Source organism: Helianthus annuus, chromosome 15 (assembly GCF_002127325.2).
Source record: "Helianthus annuus cultivar XRQ/B chromosome 15, HanXRQr2.0-SUNRISE, whole genome shotgun sequence".
In the NCBI taxonomy this organism is placed as follows: domain Eukaryota; kingdom Viridiplantae; phylum Streptophyta; class Magnoliopsida; order Asterales; family Asteraceae; genus Helianthus; species Helianthus annuus.
In genome coordinates, this window is record NC_035447.2 from 32,652,304 (window position 1) to 32,674,023 (window position 21,720).

Consider the following 21,720-nt stretch of genomic DNA (forward strand, 5'->3'; position numbering starts at 1 on the left):
AATAGAAAAAATAACTGAGTTAGTGGTTGGATAAAAATTTATAAAAATTATGTGACAAAACTATTTTTTTATAAGAACTGCATGTATATTTTGTTTTATATATATCTGACAAAATTAATTAAATAAAAGAAATTAAAAAGAATTTAAGTAAATCGCCAAAATCGTCCCTGAGGTTTTATATTTGCCAGTTTCATCCAAATATCATTTAACTTAATAGAAAAAATAAACTAAATTAGTAGTTTAGATGAAAATAACAAAAAATGCCAAAGGTCTTTTGGATGAAACTGTCAAATAGATTTAAACCTATTTAAACCTTAAAGACGATTGTGACAATTTACTCTAAAAAAAATGTTTGATTAACCGAAAAGGACGGGATACACCACCATCTTCTTTCACATGACGCTACCCAACCCACGCCCGCTATCCTTTTTCATGCCCTATATTTCCACATCAGTGGGGGCGTTCATAAGCCTAACCGACTAATTTTTTTATTTTATTTTATTTTTTTGTCAAAGTCATCTTGATTGTGATCTGCATGGAAGGTACAATTTTGATTTTTTTGGCTTTGAATATTTTATCATCCGTACGAAATGGAAAATTTCTTGGAAATTCAATGAAAATACCTTTTATATTGACTATTTATATTTATATTAGCAAAGTTTTATACAGACACAAAATATTTAAGTTTGTATACATATATTGGGTATGTTTGGTATGAAGTTTTTAGTAGCTTTCAGGAGCTTCTAGCTTTAAGTTTTTAAGAAAAAACTCATACTCAATAAAAAGTCTTGTTTGGTTAACGTATCTTGAAGCGTTTAGAAAGAGCTACAAGCTTTTAGAGAAAAATGACTATTTTAACATCTAAAGATAATGAACTTTTTAATGCACAAACTTTTTAAAATTTTAGTTATGTCTAATTTGGTCATTTTATACATTTTATTAAAAGCTATAGCTACTCTGTCAAACACCAAATACATCTAAAAAGCTACAGTTACTAGCTAACAGCTAACAGCTTCCAATCACCAGCTACTTATTAGCAAAGATTTTTGTAGCCATAAAATAATTAAGTTCGTATGTATACGAATTGTTTAATTGGACAACTTGCACAACACAACTTGAGAATGGGTGAACCAATTTGGATTTGGAGTGTAGTTAACACCCTTATGAAAAATGTCAAGTCATGTGGATGAAAAGAAACCGATAAGTTGAGTGACTTATATTTGATTCAGTGTAAATGCTAAAAAAAAAACAAATAGAAATAGAACACGTCCATAACTTTCTTTTTGATAATTTAGTATTTGTTTAATTTTGTCAATTCTTTATTTATCTGGATTAAGTTTAATATATTAGTTATTTTGATCAGAAATAATATTGTGGTTTTCAAACTCAGTTAATATTAGGGGTGCTAAACGGGTCGTGTTCGCAAGTTGGCGGGTTCAACCCGACCCAAACCCAAAAATTTTAAACGAACCCGAACCCGACCCGAATATTCGCAAACTGACCCGAACTCGACCCGTTCAACTCGAATTTTATAGTTTTTTTTCAGCAAATTAATATATTAAATTTAACACTACTACAAAAAAACACAAATTTATATAATAAAATTACATTAAAATCATAAAAATTTATGTCAACTTCCATTTATAAGTTATATTTATAGCATAAAATACACACCCAATTTAATTTATGACATAAAACATATTTTAAAAAAATATAATATAATACAAATGGGTTAAACGGGTCAACCCGCCAACCCGAATGGGCTGACCCGAACCTGACCGGTTTAGCTAAATGGGTTCGCGGGTTCAACCTGAAACTGACCCGAACCCGTTTAGACTAAACCCAAACCCACGAATTTCGTGTTAGGTTCGTGTTGTGTTTTCGGGTCGTGTCAGAAATTCACACCCCTTGTTAATATGTCAACTACTTAAACCGAATTTAAAGTTTCGATATGAATAACTATAAATAGAGCCGTGTAATGTCTAAAGACCCTCATGACATAAGATATAAAAGTTCTGAATTTGAATGTTTATCTCAACGTTTGTTAGAATGTATCTAGCGTATTCTTTTGAATCCTTCCCGTCTTCCATCAATAAGTTCACAACTTCACATAGGGTGGTAAATGGTGTTGTACTCTTAATATTTTGAAATTCAGTTTTAAAGTAAAGAGTAAACTGCCATTTTGATCCCTGTGGTTTGGTCACTTTTGCCACTTTAGTCCAAAACTCAAACTTTTTGCATCTGGGTCCCTGTGGTTTCAGTTTTATTGCCATTTTGGTCCAAAAATGAAATCAGATCATATTTGTCTTATAAAATCCTGCAATTTTGTCATTTTCCTTAGGGGTAAATCAGGTCATATTTGTCTTATAAAATATGGTATTTATTTATAAAAGAGAAATGATCATTTTACCCCGCAGAAAATGACAAAATAGCAGGATTTTATAAGGCAAATATGACCTGATTTCATTTTTGGACTAAAATGGCAATAAAACTGAAACCACAGGAACCCAGATGCAAAAAAGTTTGAGTTTTGGATTAAAGTGACAAAAGTGACCAAACCACAAGGACCAAAATGGCAGTTTACTCTAAAGTAAATAAAAACTCAAAAGCAATGTTAAATTAGACAAGGGCATCTAAACTATTGCATATCTCATGACTATAGCAATAGTACATAATTGACATATCTTCCATTACATGGTTAAATATAGAAGTTCATGGAGACATATGATTAAAGTTAAAAACTTTTAAGAAGATAGTACGGTTTGGTGTTAGATTCTTGTCTTAGTAGCTTGTTTTTTCAGTTTATTTTAGTGGCCTTTGCATGTCATCGTTTACCTGTGTCTGTATGATTTGTTATGTTTTCACCAAATTTCTTTTTTGGTAGCTTAATAAGAATATTTTTGGTAGCTATGTATGTGTCTATGTATGTTTTTATTTGACTTTTATGTCTGGATATGGCCTTGGAGTTGAGGTCACTGAAAGCAACCTCTTTATCTCGTGGGATAGAGATAAGGCTCGCCTACATCACACTCTCTTCATACACCACAAATAGCTTGTCTATAAGTGAGATTGTCCTGATAATGGTTATTCTTGTATTTTGTAATTTGGTCCAAACCATATATAGACAATAAAAATGTAGTTACTTCTAATCTAATTATGATTATAGGTTAGAAACATTGAGTTCAGATCATACACATAATTCACACTGGCCGGAAAACCAACAATAGCTTCATTGGTTACAACTCCGGAAAAGGTCAAACATGATGACTAATCACTATTCATCCACACATCTCTAAGGAGTCGATACCTGTCATTACTGCAACCATCGACGTTTTTCAACGACCACACGGGCTTCACTGAAGCAGCAACAGCCTGAGAAGAGTCAACAATTGAAGTCAAAGGTGATTCCAATTCATCTAATTCATCATCGCTTGTGTTTGACTTTCGTAAGATTGAAGATCCACTGCGTGACAAACGGGCCGGGCTTCCATCATCTCCTAAAATGCATCCTATTAAAGATGCAGATGGAGGGTGATATACAATAGGAGCTGCTGCACATGGGAGACTCATGACACAATCTTCACCACTCTCGAGTAAATCCTGATCAAAAGGATCAAAGTTCATCATTTTGGATAGTAGTGTTAAACGGGTTGTGTTTCAGGTTGACCGTTGACAGATTGAACCTGATAAATCGTGTCAGACACATGAACCCAAACACGACATGAAGTTTTGCATATTGACATGAACACGGCCCGTTTAACCCAATTAATTAATTAATTTTTTTTTTTTTTTTTTTTTTTTTTTTTTTTTTTGCAAATTGATAATCTAAAAATACAAATTCACAGCAAAAAATACAACTATATATATATAAAGTAATTAAAGTTTAAACCATAAAACTCGAGGCTTATTTCTCTTTTATCTTTAGCATCTCGGCATAAAATACCCAATCAGTTTTAGGTTATGACTTATTACATAGAACACATTTAAAAAATTAGTATAAAATTTAAACTGGCCAACCCGTGAACCCACCAGGTCGACCCAAACATGGAAACTTTTAACTAAATGTGTTCGTGAGTTCGGCCCGAAACTGACTAAACCTATTAAAATCAGTTTTAAGTTATTGCTTGTTACATAAAACATATTTTAAAAAATTAGCGTATAATTGAACGGGCCAACCCGTGAACCCACCAGGACGACCCAAACATGGACCCGTTTAGCTAAATGTGTTCGTGAGTTCGGCCCAAAACCAACTAAACCCGTTGAGGTTAAACCCAAACCCGTGAATTTCATGTAGCGTCTGTATCTGAAATTCACACCCCTAATTTTATCAGCCCACACATTTTGTCATAAATACGAACAAAACTCGTTTTTCGAGAAACTGACCTCTGAATCCAGTGCTTCAAGCACCACTTTAGGAAGCGGGTCTGGGCAAAACTCGTCGGGGGTGAAATTATCAACGATCCTCTTTATTAATGGTACACCAAAAGTGGGACACACCTGCAAATTAAAAGAGTTAGATTTTTTTAAAACTCAAGGAGATGATCAGATTAGCAGATTTTAAATAATAGTTTTGGTTTTATAAAAAGTGAGAAACCTCGCTTCGGATCGTATTGCTTAATAGCATGTCCTTTGGAAGCATCATGAGCTCACTCAATGCAGTAAGGAGATGAAAAGTGATTGGTGTGCCAAATAGATCGGTTAGCCAACTGGACCAGTTTCCTATCTGTACTTCACCAAAATAACTCACGGATTAAAATATACCCATCTGACCCGTTACCCAACCCGTCTGTTTTCTTATACGTTCTTGACCAAAATAACAAACGTACTAAAAACTACCCATTTGACCCGTTATTCAACCCGTCCATTTTCCCATATGTACTTGACCAAAATAACACACATATTAAAAATACTTGTTTTGACCCGTTACCCAACCCGTCCATATTCCTATCTAAACTTGGCCAAAATTAACACATGTTAAAAATACTTGCTTGACCTGTTACTAGGCCAGTAACAAACCGAACGTTCATGAACTTGTTTGGCGGGAAGTTCATTTTGTTCGTTTATTTAATAAACAAACGAACATGAACACAATTTTTTAATTCATATAATTAAACGAACGAACATGAACACAATTTTTATTTATTTAATTAAATGAACGAACATGAACACACGTTTTATGTTTGTTCGTTTATGATCGTTACAATTTAAATACATAAGTAGTTATATTTATATAAATATTAAACATAAAAGGAACTTTCTAACTACTTATATAAATATAACTAATTGGTAATTGGACTTTCTAGTAATAAAATGGTTTTCCAAAGAACTTTATCGTAAATCACTAATTTATATAAAAGATTACTTTATGTTCGTTTATGTTTAGTCAATTATCTTCATTTGTGTTAATTTATGTTTGTTCAATTATGTTCATTTAGTTATTGTTTGTTAAATTATGTTCGTTTAGGTTCATGTTGTTCGTTTAGGTTTTAAACGAACAAACATAAACTAACACGAACATGCTCATTTTCTTAATGAACGAATATGAACAAAGAAATGTGTTCGATTATATGTTTGTGTTCGTGTCCGTGTTCGTGTTCTGTTAAAGTTAAATGAAAGAACACAAACATTTATGTTCGTGTTCGTTCGGCTCATTTACAGGCCTACCTGTTACCCAACCCGTTCGCGTTCCTATCTAAACTTGACCAAAATAACACAAATATTAAAAATTACATGTTTGATCAGTTACCCAACCGGTCCATTTTCCTATATGCACATGACCAAAATAAACAGAAAGTATTAAAAACTACCTGCCAGGTGAATTAAACCTAAGAATAATTTAGTTTTACTAACCGTTCTTTTCAGTAGTGCACCGGCTCCAACACTTGCTTTTCCCGATGGAATAGGAAGAACGCTAGAATCACTAATGGGGTCCGACACAGGGTCGGTTGGAACCTCGTCACCCGATTCACGAAGAATGGCGTTGAACATAGCTACATCTAATCTACTCACGCATTGTTCCATTATCTATGATAAAAATAATAAAAAAATAAAAATCATTTATCATATTAATAACATACACCCCTCTAGGCATGTATAAATTTATCGAGCTAAATAGAAATGTGTTACCAACATAGACAGCACGCTCAAGCAACCACAGTTGTGTCCTGCAGCTCGAACGGGACAAATCCGTTCACAAACATCCTTGAAAGCCGTTTTCCAAAGCTCGAAAGAGGTAGTTGTTTGACAAGATTTAGAGGATCCGCAATCTATAACGATCCCGTTTGCGGTAGTGGATTGCATATAAGGAGCAAGAGTCTAGATGATTTTGATAACGAGGTTAGAAACTATAAAATTGATCTTCGCCAAACAAAAAAGTTAACAGATGGCAATTTTAACCCAGTTACTTATGAATGAATCGATTTGGGTAATGTTTTATCTCTAACGGGTCAAAGGGATAAAAGAACTTAAAAGGAAATGGGGTCAATGGTTTGAACTGGTTGAAAGCCACCCAAAGTGTATTATTGATGCATAAAGCCTCCAAAATCATTACATTTAATATATTATGTTGTTATTGTAATAATATGATTTTTGCAGGCATATATGAAACACTAGTTATTTATAGAGTAAAATGCCATTTTCGTCCATGAGGTTTGGTCAGTTTTGCGACTTTCATCCAAAGGTTTGTTTTTCCGTATCTGGATCCAAAAGGTTTGAAATCTTGTTATTTTCATCCGGCTTGTTAACTCCATCCATTTTTCTCTATTAAGTCTGGGGTATTTTTGTCTTTTTTTGTTAACTTAAAGGGCAAATTGGTCTTTTTCACTTTATGTAAGACCGAATTGCCCTTTAAGTTAACAAAAAAGATGGAAATACCCTTGACTTAACGAAGAAAAATGGATGGAGTTAACGAGCCGGATGAAAACGGCAAGATTTCAAACCTTTCGGATGCAAATGCGAAAAAATAAACCTTTGGACGAAAGCCGCAAAACTGGCCAAACCTCATGGACTAAAATGGCATTTTACTCTTATTTATAAAAGAAAGTCAGAAGTTCTGGTAAAAAAAAAAATGTTTTAGGTCAACCCAACCAGCCAGACGCATACGAAAAGCCACCTGTTTTGACCCATTACCCAACCCACCTGCCCCACCCATTTTGCCATATATAACTAAAACCGAGCACCTGCCACCAGATGGATTCAACAATGCGTGAGAACATCCACGATTCTACTTTTTCAAGATCAGAAATAATCACACGAGTGTCATCCCATTCATTTGAAGTCGTGTGTAGATCGATTCTACTCCCGTCCAAACACGTATCTTTCTCAATAGATTTGTGTATTATCGCTCTCAGCATAACAGAATTTGACAACCAGAAAGTCAACCTGTATTCAAGAACAGAAACACCATCAAAACTCAATAATTCCAACCAAACACGTTACACGTGTAACTCATTGATACAAAATGTCAAAATCTACCTTGCAACATCATTTCCACAAGCTTTTGCAACCAAAATCAATCCCGAAACAATACTTTTCGCTGAGTTCGATTTCCTCAAAGAACTCTCTTTGCATGCATGAAAATACAGCCGAGAAAGACGACGGGCCGATGCATGAACTTTTCTAATAGAACTTCCGTGTTCTGCAACTACCGAATAAATACTAAACTCAATGGCTGCAGCTTCCGTTAGTTCACCTTCAAGAACTTGTACTCTTTGTTCCAATTGTTGTACCTTGCTTATCATATCTTTCCTTCCGTTATCCCGATCATGAACACCGACATTTTTAAATCTCTCTATAACTTTGCTAGCCCTTACAAATCCATTGTTAAGGCATGAATCCAACGAAGAACCGACAGAGTTCACATTCTGTAATCTATCAGCGTCAAATCGAAAATCGCCAATGGTTTGACTTTGACTTTCTTGACCATTTTGACTTGCATCCAAAATTTTGGATTGTACACATTGTTCAGTTGTGCCATCATCGGCAACAGCCTTTCTTGGGAGCATTGTGAATCTTGAGTTACGGATGTTTGATAAAGTGATACGCGCATTTTCTACTTCAGTATACAAATCTTTTGATGATAATATATTTTTTTCGTAAGCAGCCCTTTTATCTTGAACAGAGACCTTTTTACCATTAACTTTTTCTGTGGTTCCACATATAGCTTCATATCCATTCTGCAATTAACTGGCACCCGATTAATATGAATTCGGCTCAACAATCTTAATTTCTCTCGCTAAATTAGTAGTGAATTTCAGTATTTTTTTTATGGCTAGTCCAAACTATGACCCGTTGGCCGATAATAACCTATACAGGTTTGAATTATTAAAATCCAATTTGTTTTTAGTTTAAAAAATAAATAAAAGAGTAAAATGCCATTTTCGTCCCCGAGGTTTGATCAATTTTGCGACTTTCATCCAAAGGTTTGTTTTTTCGCATTTAGATCCAAAAGGTTTAAAATCTTGCCATTATAATCCGGCTTGTTAACTCCATCCATTGATTTTCCATTAAGTCGGGGATATTTTCGTCTTTTTTGTTAACTTAAAGGAAAATTCCATATTTTAAATACTTGTACATTATGCTAAATGCTTGTACATAAAGTGAAAAAGACCGAATTGCCCTTTAAGTTAAAAAAAGACGAAAATACCCCTGACTTAACAGAGAAAATGGATGGAGTTAACGAGCTGAATGAAAATGGCAAAATTTCAAACCTTTTGGATCCAGATGCAGAAAAACAAACCTTTGGACGAAAGTCGCAAAACTGACCAAACGTGAGGGACGAGATGGCATTTTACTCTAAATAAAAATAGAGCAAATTCAAGTACCTCTTTTTGAGAACTTGATATCCCATTGGATCCAAAAGTTGAAGAACCGGTAGCCAATGAAGATTGAGACGAAATATCGTCATCTGTAACGGAAGCACACTCGGCTTCTTCAGCGTACTCTTCATTCATCAAAGCGGAAACAGATTCACTTTGGTTCGTGTCCATTGATCCTTCTCTGACCAAACTCTCCCTAGACGATGACCTCGCATGATTATTTCTCTCAACCGTTTGGATTTTAACAAAGAGCATAGGTTGAGCCGTATTACCGAAAGTCCTCTTGCAGTTCATAGGCACACTAATCATTAAACTCCCTTCAACAATACCATATTCTGCAAAGTCTATAACTGCAGTAGCCAACAACTGGCCTTTTACAATTCTGTCCCTACGTGGTTCATACATATTAAACGCTATACAATTCGCTAAGAAAGTTTCGTCGTCCCCAGTTTTGACTGACGGGTCTCTTGTTAGTGTCACGTGAACTTTGAAAGTTTCGTTAAATACGATTTTACCGTCACCGACGCCAGAACCAGAAATAAGTGGAGCAACTGGTTTAGTAGACCCTGAATTTTTGTCACCGTGTTCCCATTGTAGAAATGCGGATCGAAGTGATCGTAATGATTGAGAGGGAGGCCATGGCTTAATCTCGATGAGATTGATAATATAATCAAGCTGGACGTACGGGTTCTTCCTGCTCTTTGTTTTTAGTCCCAGTACCATTTTTGTTTTTCGGGAATCTTTTGAGAGAAAAAGGTTATATTAGTATCTGAAACTGATATGAAATAGCAAGAATTCCAAGGGGGTGCGGGGGTGCTTGGTTGCGTGTTTAAATTTAAACCAATATTGCAATTTAAGTCGCAATTGTTAAGTTACACTAATAGGGCTGTCCAAAGAGCTCGCGGCTCGGAGCTCGCTCGAATTTAGCTCGGAAAAAGCTCGCTCGATATGGCTCGGTTTGAAACTGAGCTGAGCCGGCTCGGCTTGGTAAGAAAGTGAGCCTAGCTCGGTTCGGCTCGTAACGAGCCAAATTGGCTCGGTTTGGCTTGCTTTTTAGCTCGACTCGGCTTAGCTCGGATTATTTTACTTTTAGTGTATTTTTTTATATACTTTATAATATATTACAAAAAAATTATTATTTACATGTATTTATGAGTGTAATTGTATACCTATGACATATTTGATAGTGGATTACCATGCTAATAAACTTATATTGTATTTCGTTGAAATTTGAAACTTATTTTGTGTTGTTGAACTTGATTTTCACTTGTAATGTATAAGGTTGAACTCATTTTGGATATGCTCTTATAAATTATCGAAAATATTTTAGACTATTGAACTTTGAGAGCTATATATAAATTTTTCTTTTTGAATTCGAGCCATACCAAGCCGAATCGAGCCAGCTCGGTTTAAAACCAAGCCGATAGAGGTGTACAAATCGATTTTTTTCAAAAACCGGTTTCGGTTATTAACCGGTTTTGGTTTTTTCACCCAAAATAAAAACCGGTTTTTTTTTATAACCGGTTCCGGTTACTAACCGGTTTTTGAGGTCCAAAACAATAACCGGTATAACCGGTTGGGACCGGTTTTTCCCAAAAAAAAACGTTTTTTTCCGGTTTTAACCGGTTTTTTATAACCGGTTCGGTTAATAACCGGTTTTTGAAGTCAAGAATAGTAACCGGTATAAAAACCGGCGGTTAAAAAAACCGGTTAAAAAAAACCGGTTTCGGTTTTTTTCCGGTTTCGATTCTAAAATCAGTTTTTTTGTACACCTCTACAAGCCGAGCCCGAGCTTAGATTTGCAGCTCGGTTTTAAATCCGAGCCGAGCCGGCTCGGTTTATAATTGAGCCGAGCCCGAGCTTGGCCTAGCTCAGCTCGGCTCAGCTCATGAACAGCCCTATACACTAATCATTTTTAGTAGCACACAGCCAAATGACCCATGACACATAGCAAGTAAAGAGGATCACCCAAACAAACAACAAAATATGCAATCCAAATTGCATTCAAACCAAGTTTCATACTTCTTGGCAGAGATGTACAAAAACCAGGTTTACGCCCAAACCAGTTCGGTTCGTAAACCGACTTGGTTTTTTCATCATGAGTTCAAACCGGTTAGGCCCAAACCAGTTCAGTTTATGAATCACTTTTAGGTTTGACAGTCCGAACCCATCCAAATCGGTTTGGGTCCGGTTCTAAACCGGTTTGGGCCCAAACCTATTATAAAGCAGGTTATAAACCGATTTGGCCCAAAGCGGTTCGGTTTATGAATCGATTTTAGATTTGAAATCCCAAACTGTTCTCACACCGTCGGGTTTTTCCGGGGCTCAACCCGCTTTGGCTCAAACCTTTTTTTTTTTTTTTGTACACCTCTGTTCTTACTACATTCATATTAGGAAGAAATCATAATTCATAAGCTCCTAAATCAATGTACACCTAGTTAACCCTTCTGAAGAAATCATTAGTGTTTAAGCAACTAAATCAGTAGATACACAAAACCTAACCAAAATTGCCAATACCAGTTACATATATATTCGCATATCAATCAATATATCATGCAGAACAAATTACCCGAGCTTGCTCTAAATTGCAGAAATCATCACATCTAACTCAAAATAACCACAATACCTTTAACTAGGGCAAAAATCGACGATTTCAGTACCCAAAAACCCTCACTCAACCACAACAACAATAAACTTATCACAAATTCACAATGCCATGATCAAGTAAGTTTACAAAAATGAAACAGAATTGACGATAGAGAAAAGTGATTATAAAACTTACATGGAATTAAGCGTCACTGAATTGGGTGAAATGTGGACAAAAAGTAAAAGGTCGTTCCGTGCATGTGAGATGCTCGGTTACCCACACAGACCAATTCAGTATATCATGTAATGGAGAAATGAGAAGCCAAGTATTTCTTTTTTTCACTTTCGGTCCCTCGGGTTTTTACTGTGTTTCGATCTATTAGCTTGTAACTGAACTGACGACACCAGCGAGTTAGGATGGTAAAAAAAATGCTACTTGAAGGGATTTGCAAACCTGGAATTAGTTTTGAAATATTTTACGGGTTTGGGACACACATGAGGTAAGATTATACTTGCCGGGTTAAAAGTCTTAAAAACTGAATAAGTTAACATATTATATTGTTATATGATTTAAAAAGTATGATAAATAGTATGCTAAAGTAATTAGAGATATGAATTATTAACTTGATAAAATTATTAGACATCTGGTTGAATATTTTATATTTTAAATTCATTTTTAGATGTGAGTTCAAGACCGGGTTTTATGTGGGCATCCAAACGAGTATATTTTAACCACATAAGACCGTAATATGTTTGTAAATCCGAAGGATACTAGATGTGATACATAATTTTATAATCGAGTATAAAACTGATATTATTATAGCCAGAACTATTGCAAGTTGGTAAATTCCATCATGAGAGTTTTAAAAGATTTTTTTTTTAAATACTTTTATGATTAAGAAAAAACATGGGTGAAATATTTTGTTATTCATAAATATTTTAATCCATAACTGTTATTATATTTACTATTAGTCATTAAATAGTTTTGATTGCACCATTATTGATCCATAAGTTAAAAAAAAAAAAAAAAAAACTGTATACGTATTTAAAAAGTGCCTTTAAAACATTTAGAAAAAAAAAATTGTTTTTAAAAGTTTTTATGGGCCATAAAAGAGCAATTAAAGCAAGTGAAAGTACTTTGAATGATTGCAAGACGTTGAGGGGGTAATGAGTACAGAGTACTTGTGTATGACGGAAGGTGAAACACACGCGCCAATGACTCCAAAGAGGTTACGACGGAAGCGCCCGCTTGCCGAGACGACAACGGGTGAGTGGATGTCAGCTTTCTATTTTTCTTATTATTGTTACGGTGGTCGAGCGCGTGGCTTTGAGTGATTATATTAGGCGTTCGCATGATTCGACGGGAAACACAAACACTGTCAGACATTATTGGGTCGGTTCCGTCATCCTCCACCGAAATATAAGTCATTTTAGTCTATTTTATTAACCAATTGTTTTGGTTTAATAGGTTAGATTGACGGTTTTATGTTTGATTCTTTTAGTTTCCGTTAATTTTCGAAACCAAACTCGGGTTAAAACTTTTTGCTTAAAAATACATGAAACTGAAATAAAAATACATGGAATAGATGTATAATACATAAAATTAAAATATAAATACCTAAAGTCACGGAATAAATATGAAATAAATGAACTGGAGGTATAAAAGCTGAAAATATAAATGGTTTGACTCGGTTAATTTTGATTAAACGAGGGTACAAAAAATCGATAACTCTTTAGTTAATTCAGGATCCGGTTAATCGGTTTTCAGTTAATTCAGTTTTTTGTTAATTTCGGTTCAGTTTCGTCAGTTTTTGGTTAACGATTCTGTTATTGTTCACCCTAGACATTGTTAGTTATATAACATATCAATTTTTTAAATAAAAAAACTATAGCAATACTATACTCAAATCTATATATATTCTAAAGTTTAGTTATATGTTCTATTTTAAAACCAAAATTTATGGTTGTTTTAAATGTATCATCCTATAAAAATCCTATTAATTGCATTTAATTTATATTAAATAAATAAGAGATAAGATAAAAAATAAAATAAAATAATTATATATCAATAATCATTAAAATTAATATCATCAATAACACATTATACTAAATAATATATTATAGATAAAGGTAGATTAGTTTAAAGTTAACTTTGATCTTAATTTGTTTTAATAATTGGTTTAAAGATAATTATTCCAAACTTATGATTATTCTATAAAATGATCTTTGACAAGGTAACAATAAATTTAAATTTCGAAGTAACTAATATATTAAAAGTAGCTCAAATATAATTCGTAATAAAAACACAACAATATATTTTCAAAGAAAACATATAATAAAAAAAATAGGTAAAGGGATCCAAATGATATCAAATATTAAGAACTTATCCATGATATTAGTATCAGAATTTAATAGATTAAGATAAAATTTAAACCGAAAGATCATAAGTATCATAAAAATATCATTAAATTAAAGTTAAAAAGTAAAGAAAAGAATTATTATTATAATATTAAAATAATAAAAAAATATAAAAAACTATATATATTATTAAAATATTAAAATTACTATTTGTACCGATACCAAACAACACCGTACCGGTATTTTCAATACCAGTACCGGTTGACACCAAGCTTATCCCACCCCGTGATACTAAAAAATCATTAAATTAAAGTTAAACAGTAAAAAAAAGGAATTATTATTATAATATTAAAATAATAAAAGTATTAAAATAACTATATATATATATATATATATATATATTCTAATATATTATTAACAAGATTTTGGCTAAATTAATTAGATTATTATAAATAATAATAATAATTTACAAATAAAACAACACAATTTGCAACAAAGCAATGCATGAAACACCATATTAACATATAGTACAGTACATTAATGCTAGAACCTAATCTATACTATATTATAAAGCATTTCATAAGGATACCAACCAAATTTAAGTAATTACAATCTTTTATACTTATGGTACAACAACTTAATTATGTTAGTAAGGGGTGAAATGGTCTTTCTACATTAATATTAAAAAATAAAAAAAATAATTATCTATATCTATATCTATCTATCTATACTATATTATAAAGCATTTCATATGGATACCAACCAAATTTAAGTAATTACAATCTTTTATACTTATGGTACAACAACTTAATGATGTTAGTAAGGGGTGAAATGGTCTTTCTACATTAATATTAAAAAATAAAAAAATAATTAAATCAGAATATAATCACAATTAATTATAATAATACAATAATAAGTTCGGTTCTTAAATGCAATTAATAAACGAAACCTATTGGGATAAACCGCAAAAGCACTCCAAAGGTCCAATTTCAATCAATATGTAATAAATTTGACCGATTAAGGAATCTCCTATCATTGCTATAAATTCACCATTTCACTCAACATCAACTCCTTTGTCTACTATTGTGCGAGTAAGAGTCGAAAAGAAAGAGATAAGAAAGAAATAAGTTGATATGAAATTTATTTATCTTGGTGGAAAGGTGTGTTCTTTTATACCCATTTCAACATTTATTCGAAAAAACTTTGGTTTGTTTCTTAAAATATTCAAATGGGATAACAATTTTCTTTTACATAATCTATGAGTTTATATTGATGTTTTATTATGTTTTTGGTGATTTAGTGGTTTTTTTTTTCAAATTATGATTTTATATTACATATAAAGTATACACACAGGTTATTGGATACAAAAAGACAGACACTTCATACTTCATCAAGATACCCTTGCATGGCTATAGTATCTGGAACCATTTACCAATGTATTGTTCTTAAAAAACAAAATAATCTATATCTATATATATTCTAAAGTTTAGTTATATGTTCTATTTTAAAACCAAAATTTATGGTTGTTTTAAATGCATCGTCCTATAAAAATCCTATTAATTGCATTTAATTTATATTAAATAAATAAGAGATAAGATAAAAAATAAAATCTATATATATTCTAAAGTTTAGTTATATGTTCTATTTTAAAACCAAAATTTATGGTTGTTTTAAATGCATCGTCCTATAAAAATCCTATTAATTGCATTTAATTTATATTAAATAAATAAGAGATAAGATAAAAAATAAAATAAAATAATTATATATCAATAATCATTAAAATTAATATCATCAATAACACATTATACTAAATAATATATTATAGATAAAGGTAGATTAGTTTAAAGTTAACTTTGATCTTAATTTGTTTTAATAATTGGTTTAAAGATAATTATTCCAAACTTATGATTATTCTATAAAATGATCTTTGACAAGGTAACCATAAATTTAAATTTCGAAGTAACTAATATATTAAAAGTAGCTATATATATTCTAAAGTTTAGTTATATGTTCTATTTTAAAACCAAAATTTATGGTTGTTTTAAATGCATCATCCTATAAAAATCCTATTAATTGCATTTAATTTATATTAAATAAATAAGAGATAAGATAAAAAATAAAATAAAATAATTATATATCAATAATCATTAAAATTAATATCATCAATAACACATTATACTAAATAATATATTATAGATAAAGGTAGATTAGTTTAAAGTTAACTTTGATCTTAATTTGTTTTAATAATTGGTTTAAAGATAATTATTCCAAACTTATGATTATTCTATAAAATGATCTTTGACAAGGTAACCATAAATTTAAATTTCGAAGTAACTAATATATTAAAAGTAGCTCAAATATAATTCGTAATAAAAACACAACAATATATTTTCAAAGAAAACATATAATAAAAAAATAGGTAAAGGGATCCAAATGATATCAAATATTAAGAACTTATCCATGATATTAGTATCAGAATTTAATAGATTAAGATAAAATTTAAACCGAAAGATCATAAGTATCATAAAAATATCATTAAATTAAAGTTAAAAAGTAAAGAAAAGAATTATTATTATAATACTAAAATAATAAAAATATATAAAAAAACTATATATATTATTAAAATATTAAAATTACTATTTGTACCGATACCAAACAACACCGTACCGGTATTTTCGATACCAGTACCGGTTGACACCAAGCTTATCCCACCCCGTGATACTAAAAAATCATTAAATTAAAGTTAAACAGTAAAAAAAGGAATTATTATTATAATATTAAAATAATAAAAGTATTAAAATAACTATATATATATATATATATTCTAATATATTATTAACAAGATTTTGGCTAAATTAATTAGATTATTATAAATAATAATAATAATTTACAAATAAAACAACACAATTTGCAACAAAGCAATGCATGAAACACCATATTAACATATAGTACAGTACATTAATGCTAGAACCTAATCTATACTATATTATAAAGCATTTCATAAGGATACCAACCAAATTTAAGTAATTACAATCTTTTATACTTATGGTACAACAACTTAATGATGTTAGTAAGGGGTGAAATGGTCTTTCTACATTAATATTAAAAAATAAAAAAAATAATTATCTATATCTATATCTATCTATCTATACTATATTATAAAGCATTTCATAAGGATACCAACCAAATTTAAGTAATTACAATCTTTTATACTTATGGTACAATAACTTAATGATGTTAGTAAGGGGTGAAATGGTCTTTCTACATTAATATTAAAAAATAAAAAAAAATAATTATCTATATCTATATCTATCTATCTATACTATATTATAAAGCATTTCATAAGGATACCAACCAAATTTAAGTAATTACAATCTTTTATACTTATGGTACAATAACTTAATGATGTTAGTAAGGGGTGAAATGGTCTTTCTACATTAATATTAAAAAATAAAAAAATAATTAAATGAGAATATAATCACAATTAATTATAATAATACAATAATAAGTTCGGTTCTTAATTGCAATTAATAAACGAAACCTATTGGGATAAACCGCAAAAGCACTCCAAAAGTCCAATTTCAATCAATATATAATAAATTTGACTGATTAAGGAATCTCCTATCATTGCTATAAATTCACCATTTCACTCAACATCAACTCCTTTGTCTACTATTGTGCGAGTTAGAGTCGAAAAGAAAGAGATAAGAAAGAGATAAGTTGATATGAAATTTATTTATCTTGGTGGAAAGGTGTGTTCTTTTATACCCATTTCAACATTTATTCGAAAAAACTTTGGTTTGTTTCTTAAAATATTCAAATGGGATAACAGTTTTCTTTTACATAATCTATTAGTTTATATTGATGTTTTATTATGTTTTTGGTGATTTAGTGGTTTTTTTTTTTCAAATTATGATTTTATATTACATATAAAGTATACACACAGGTTATTGGATACAAAAAGACAGACACTTCATACTTCATCAAGGTACCCTTGCATGACTATAGTATCTGGAACCATTTACCAATGTATTGTTTAATTGTTCATAAATTTATAGTCTTTTTCCTTTTTGCAGCTTCATGTATATGGAGGTGTAAAAGGGTGGGTACGAGAAAAGTTATTCATTTGGAGATAGACATTTATTTGGCCTATTGGTATTTCCTTTTTTAATTTCTACTTTACTATTTTTTTTAAACATATGATGCTTTTGTGTGATTTAATTGATACTATATATAGGCAATATAGATGCAGAGGAAATATTTGAGGAGGTATTGTTTGACAGGATTGGGCAGCAAACTTTAAGGGCTCGGATGTTTTCAACCTGCGCAAAAGATTTAAATTGATTGCGTTTATCTATACTATCGTATAAAGCATTTCACAAGGGTTCCAACCAAATTTAAATAATTGCAACATATTATGCTTATAGTACAACAACTCAATGAAGTTAGTAAAGGGAATTAGTCTTTCTACATGAGCATAAATTGATAAATACAATTAAATTGATAACTTTATAAATTAAGTATTGTTAAATACTTGATAAAGAATTAAATCATTTGACTTAGTTGAACATCATCACCTTCCTCATATTTACATTGCTTTTCCATTTCAAGTTCTCCGTAACCGATTACTTAATTGAATTTTATAATTAAGTCATTATTATTTGGTTTAGTAATTGCTAAACATCATACAAATAAGGTTACAGCCTTTTTTGCAATTTTATCAGATAGTTGATGAACATCATATGAAATAAAAATAAAAATAAATAATAATAATAATAATAATAATAATAATAATAATTAAATATAAAAAAACTTAATCAACGTTATTATGAATTTAATTATAACTATAAATGGTTTTAAAACTTAAAAGATGCTAACCAATTAGAAACAAAAATTACTAAAAGGTAATTTCATGGGGTATTATTATCTATAATACCTAATAATTGCAACAATAATGATTAAATAATGAACTTAATTACAGATGGTTTAAAACTCAAAAGAATGCTCTTTGCATCTTACCTCAAGTCTCATGGAATAAGGTTCAAATGATAACCATTGCATAATTAGGAACCACTTTTTAGCCCTTGGATCGTATTTTGATGGTTGAGACCTTTAAGTGCAATATCTATATCTCTAAGATGAAGATAATGTATGGTAATGAAGATTTGGAGCAGCAAGAGGTAAAAACAGCCCGAATTTTTCCTTTTATAAATTCGATTCGATTCGTGAGTGTTAGTGTGTGTGTTTATATTGATTAGGGTTTCATCAAATGCAATGTGAGGGTTTCCAATCGGTGTTTATACAAATAATATAGAACCCAATTTTTATGTATGTGTATGTAGTGTGTAGTATGGGGTCTTGCTTACCTCATTCAAGGAATAACAATGAAAGATAGGGGTCATTGATTTCGAAAAACTCCGCCCCTTTGTTCGCCTTCTTCCTGATTTTAAGTTACGGTGAGTCAATTTCCTTTTTTCTGATTCTAATCGATTAAGAACTATACGTGATTAACCAACGAATTGTGGTAGATTTTATGTTTCTATTGCAGTATTTGGATTGAATTGACTATTGCAATTTAATAATCGTCAGTTATAGTTCGTTTTTTGAATATAGAGAAACACTGACTTATTTAAGGTGCTTGATTTGGGTGAATAGTAGCAATATAAACTGCTATTGTAATTTGGTGTGATATTCAATTCAATATCAGCAACCTAATCAAATTGTTCCCTAAACATAGAGTAAATGTGTTCACCAGCAAGGTAATAATATGTACTAATTTTCAATTATAAGAGACTTCTAATAAGGAAATATAACTATTAGGTTATGTCAAGGTAAGCATAGTTTATAAAGAATATGTTGCAGAATAAAGTTAATACAACATTTTAGTAATAAATAATAAACTGCTTTCTTATCTATAAAAGGGAACAAAACCTGCAATTTGACTTTTAGATGTCAAAACTGAATTTATATGTATATGTGTATGTAGTATAATATATATATTTAACATCTATTTTACACCATCTAAAACAATGAAAAAGAAAAAATAAAAATAAAAAAAATTGAAAACTGTGACGTCTTTTGAAGAGGGTTGAGAAACCACACGTCCATAGAATTGAAGTTTTGTGAGACCACATGTGGTGGGGCGCAAACCTCTCTCAAAGCGTCTTAAAAACGCGGGGGAACACTGTACCCTCGGGCGTTTTGGGCCTTTTTTTGACTGGTAGTGCTACCACAAAGCGCCGAACGAGGAGTGGACTTTGGTCAAAATAACCATGGTCAAACGGCTAACTTTAAAAAAAACCGGTTTTTGTTTTAAAAATCTATACTATATTCGCACTTTCGCACTTTCGTACCGTGTCACGCACTATCTATATCAGTCGTCGTTCCAGGAAAAAACAATAACTATTATGCATGTCGTGCATCGCACGGGTGTTCCCCCTAGTTAAAGAGAATAAAATACTCGCCTTTATAATGTATTTTATTTAATATTTACGTACAAAAAAGTTGTGATCGTTTGAAAATTGTGGGATACTTAGTTTTTTTTATAAAAGTATAAAGTGTAACTACAAACTAATTATCTAAAATTTGAGTAAAATGCCTGAATAGTCTCTGTGGTTTTGTAAAATAACACTTATAGTCCGTAACTTTTGGAAATTAAACCGGTGCTCCCTGTGATTTAACGAATTGTTACTCAGATAGTCCCTGGAGTGGATGTATGTTAGTTTTCTCCGTTAAGTCCATCTAAATTACTTATTTACCCCTTACTTTTATTAAAATATAAGAATCTCTCTTTAACACACACTCCGACTTTCTTTACCCCCCCCCCCCCCCTCCCCCTCTCTCACAGGAAAACCCCCCTCACCACCTGCCGCTACCAGCATCACCACCCCACACCACCACCTGCCACCATCCACCCCCTCAAGGCTAGATGTCGTTTATGTCACGTCTCTTTCTTTCTACTTGAATTTTATTACATGCGCTTACTACCACAATGTTTTGTAAAGACGAATCTGATTTTTTAACAAATAAATACACTTAAAGCAACATTAAACTTGTTTGGCTCGGTGGCTCCTGCAATCCATTTAATCAGTTTCCTAGAGTCAAAATTTTGTATTTCACCCATTTTACTTGTTCTCAGTAATATCAATATACAACCTCAACCGACCCCTTTTCAAAAGGGGGTTGAAGTTGCCACCGCTATAGAAACAACATGAAATCCTAATTCCTAAGGTCATGGGGTATGGGCTTGGGTTGGGGCGTGGGTTGGGGGAAAACACCCAAGGCATCACCCCGGGTGGGCTTGGGTTAGGGCGTGGCCCTTGGGGCTTGGGTTTCAAGCCGGGCAGGGGGCGGGGGAAGGGAGCTGACATGGCGGGCTGTGTATAGCCAAAAGAAAAGAGCCGTTGGGCTAGCCGTTGGCCAATGGCTATATTAAAAAAAATTAATTTTTTCTTCCATTTTTTCACTATAAAACTCACATTTTTCTTCCATTTTTTACCACATTCAACCACATCTTCTATACATCTTCAATTCTCCTTCTATAAAACGAAAAAATGCATCCTTACAACCGTCCTTTTGACCCGAGCAACCCGTATGGATTCCAAGAAAATAATCCTAGCCCACCACCTACTCGTCCAATAGCTCGTCCATTTTTCATACACTCTCCTACCTCGGCGGTTGGGAGGACCGTGGAATATCCCCCCCCCCCATGCCCGACATGGCGGGTTATGCATCGTATATCGGGAATCGTTTATTTACTAACTTCCCACACATCGACGATTCGATACCTACCCCGTTTTCACAATCGTCCATCGACCTTGCACCAACCTCCATCGACCTTTCACAAAACGAATCCGTTCCCGAAACTCAACCACCCAATGATGGTCCTTCCGCATCGAAACCCATCAAAAAGAGAAGTCATAAGAAAAAAACCGAGGAGGATAAAGTAGTTGAAACCGCC

General features: G+C 32.0%; 1 protein-coding gene and 1 long non-coding RNA gene across 4 annotated transcripts; one reads left to right on the top strand and one right to left on the bottom strand.

Moving 5' to 3' along the window:
- Positions 1–3,123: 3,123 nt before the first annotated feature.
- LOC110911216 lies at positions 3,124–11,724 on the bottom strand. 3 transcript variants are annotated; one of them, XM_022155817.2, is made up of 9 exons: positions 11,599–11,724; positions 8,823–9,556; positions 7,474–8,174; positions 7,179–7,380; positions 6,127–6,315; positions 5,851–6,024; positions 4,595–4,723; positions 4,384–4,497; positions 3,124–3,600 (listed from the first exon to the last, which is right to left on the bottom strand). In XM_022155817.2, the coding sequence occupies exons 2-9, from the start codon at positions 9,537–9,539 to the stop codon at positions 3,268–3,270; spliced, it is 2,559 nt and encodes an 852-aa protein (XP_022011509.1). In that variant the 5' UTR covers positions 9,540–9,556; positions 11,599–11,724; the 3' UTR covers positions 3,124–3,267. The 3 variants fall into 3 exon arrangements, with proteins under 3 accessions (XP_022011509.1, XP_022011510.1, XP_035839918.1); XM_022155818.2 differs by lacking the exon at positions 11,599–11,724 and adding an exon at positions 11,443–11,577; XM_035984025.1 differs by having other exon boundaries at positions 3,572–3,683.
- A 6,147-nt stretch (positions 11,725–17,871) lies between these two features.
- Positions 17,872–18,232, top strand: LOC110909548. Its single transcript, XR_002575435.2, has 2 exons — positions 17,872–17,915; positions 17,998–18,232. It is a non-coding gene; the product is annotated as an uncharacterized LOC110909548 (long non-coding RNA).
- The last annotated feature ends 3,488 nt before the right edge of the window (positions 18,233–21,720 follow it).

Coding starts and splice junctions, on each gene's coding strand:
- LOC110911216 (XM_022155817.2), bottom strand. CDS start 9,539: ATGGTACTGGGACTAAAAACAAAGAGCAGGAAGAACCCGTACGTCCAG. Junction 7,381..7,473: donor TGTGGAAATGATGTTGCAAG/GTAGATTTTGAC, acceptor TCTTGAATACAG/GTTGACTTTCTGGTTGTCAA. Junction 4,724..5,850: donor GTGCACTACTGAAAAGAACG/GTTAGTAAAACT, acceptor GGTGAAGTACAG/ATAGGAAACTGGTCCAGTTG.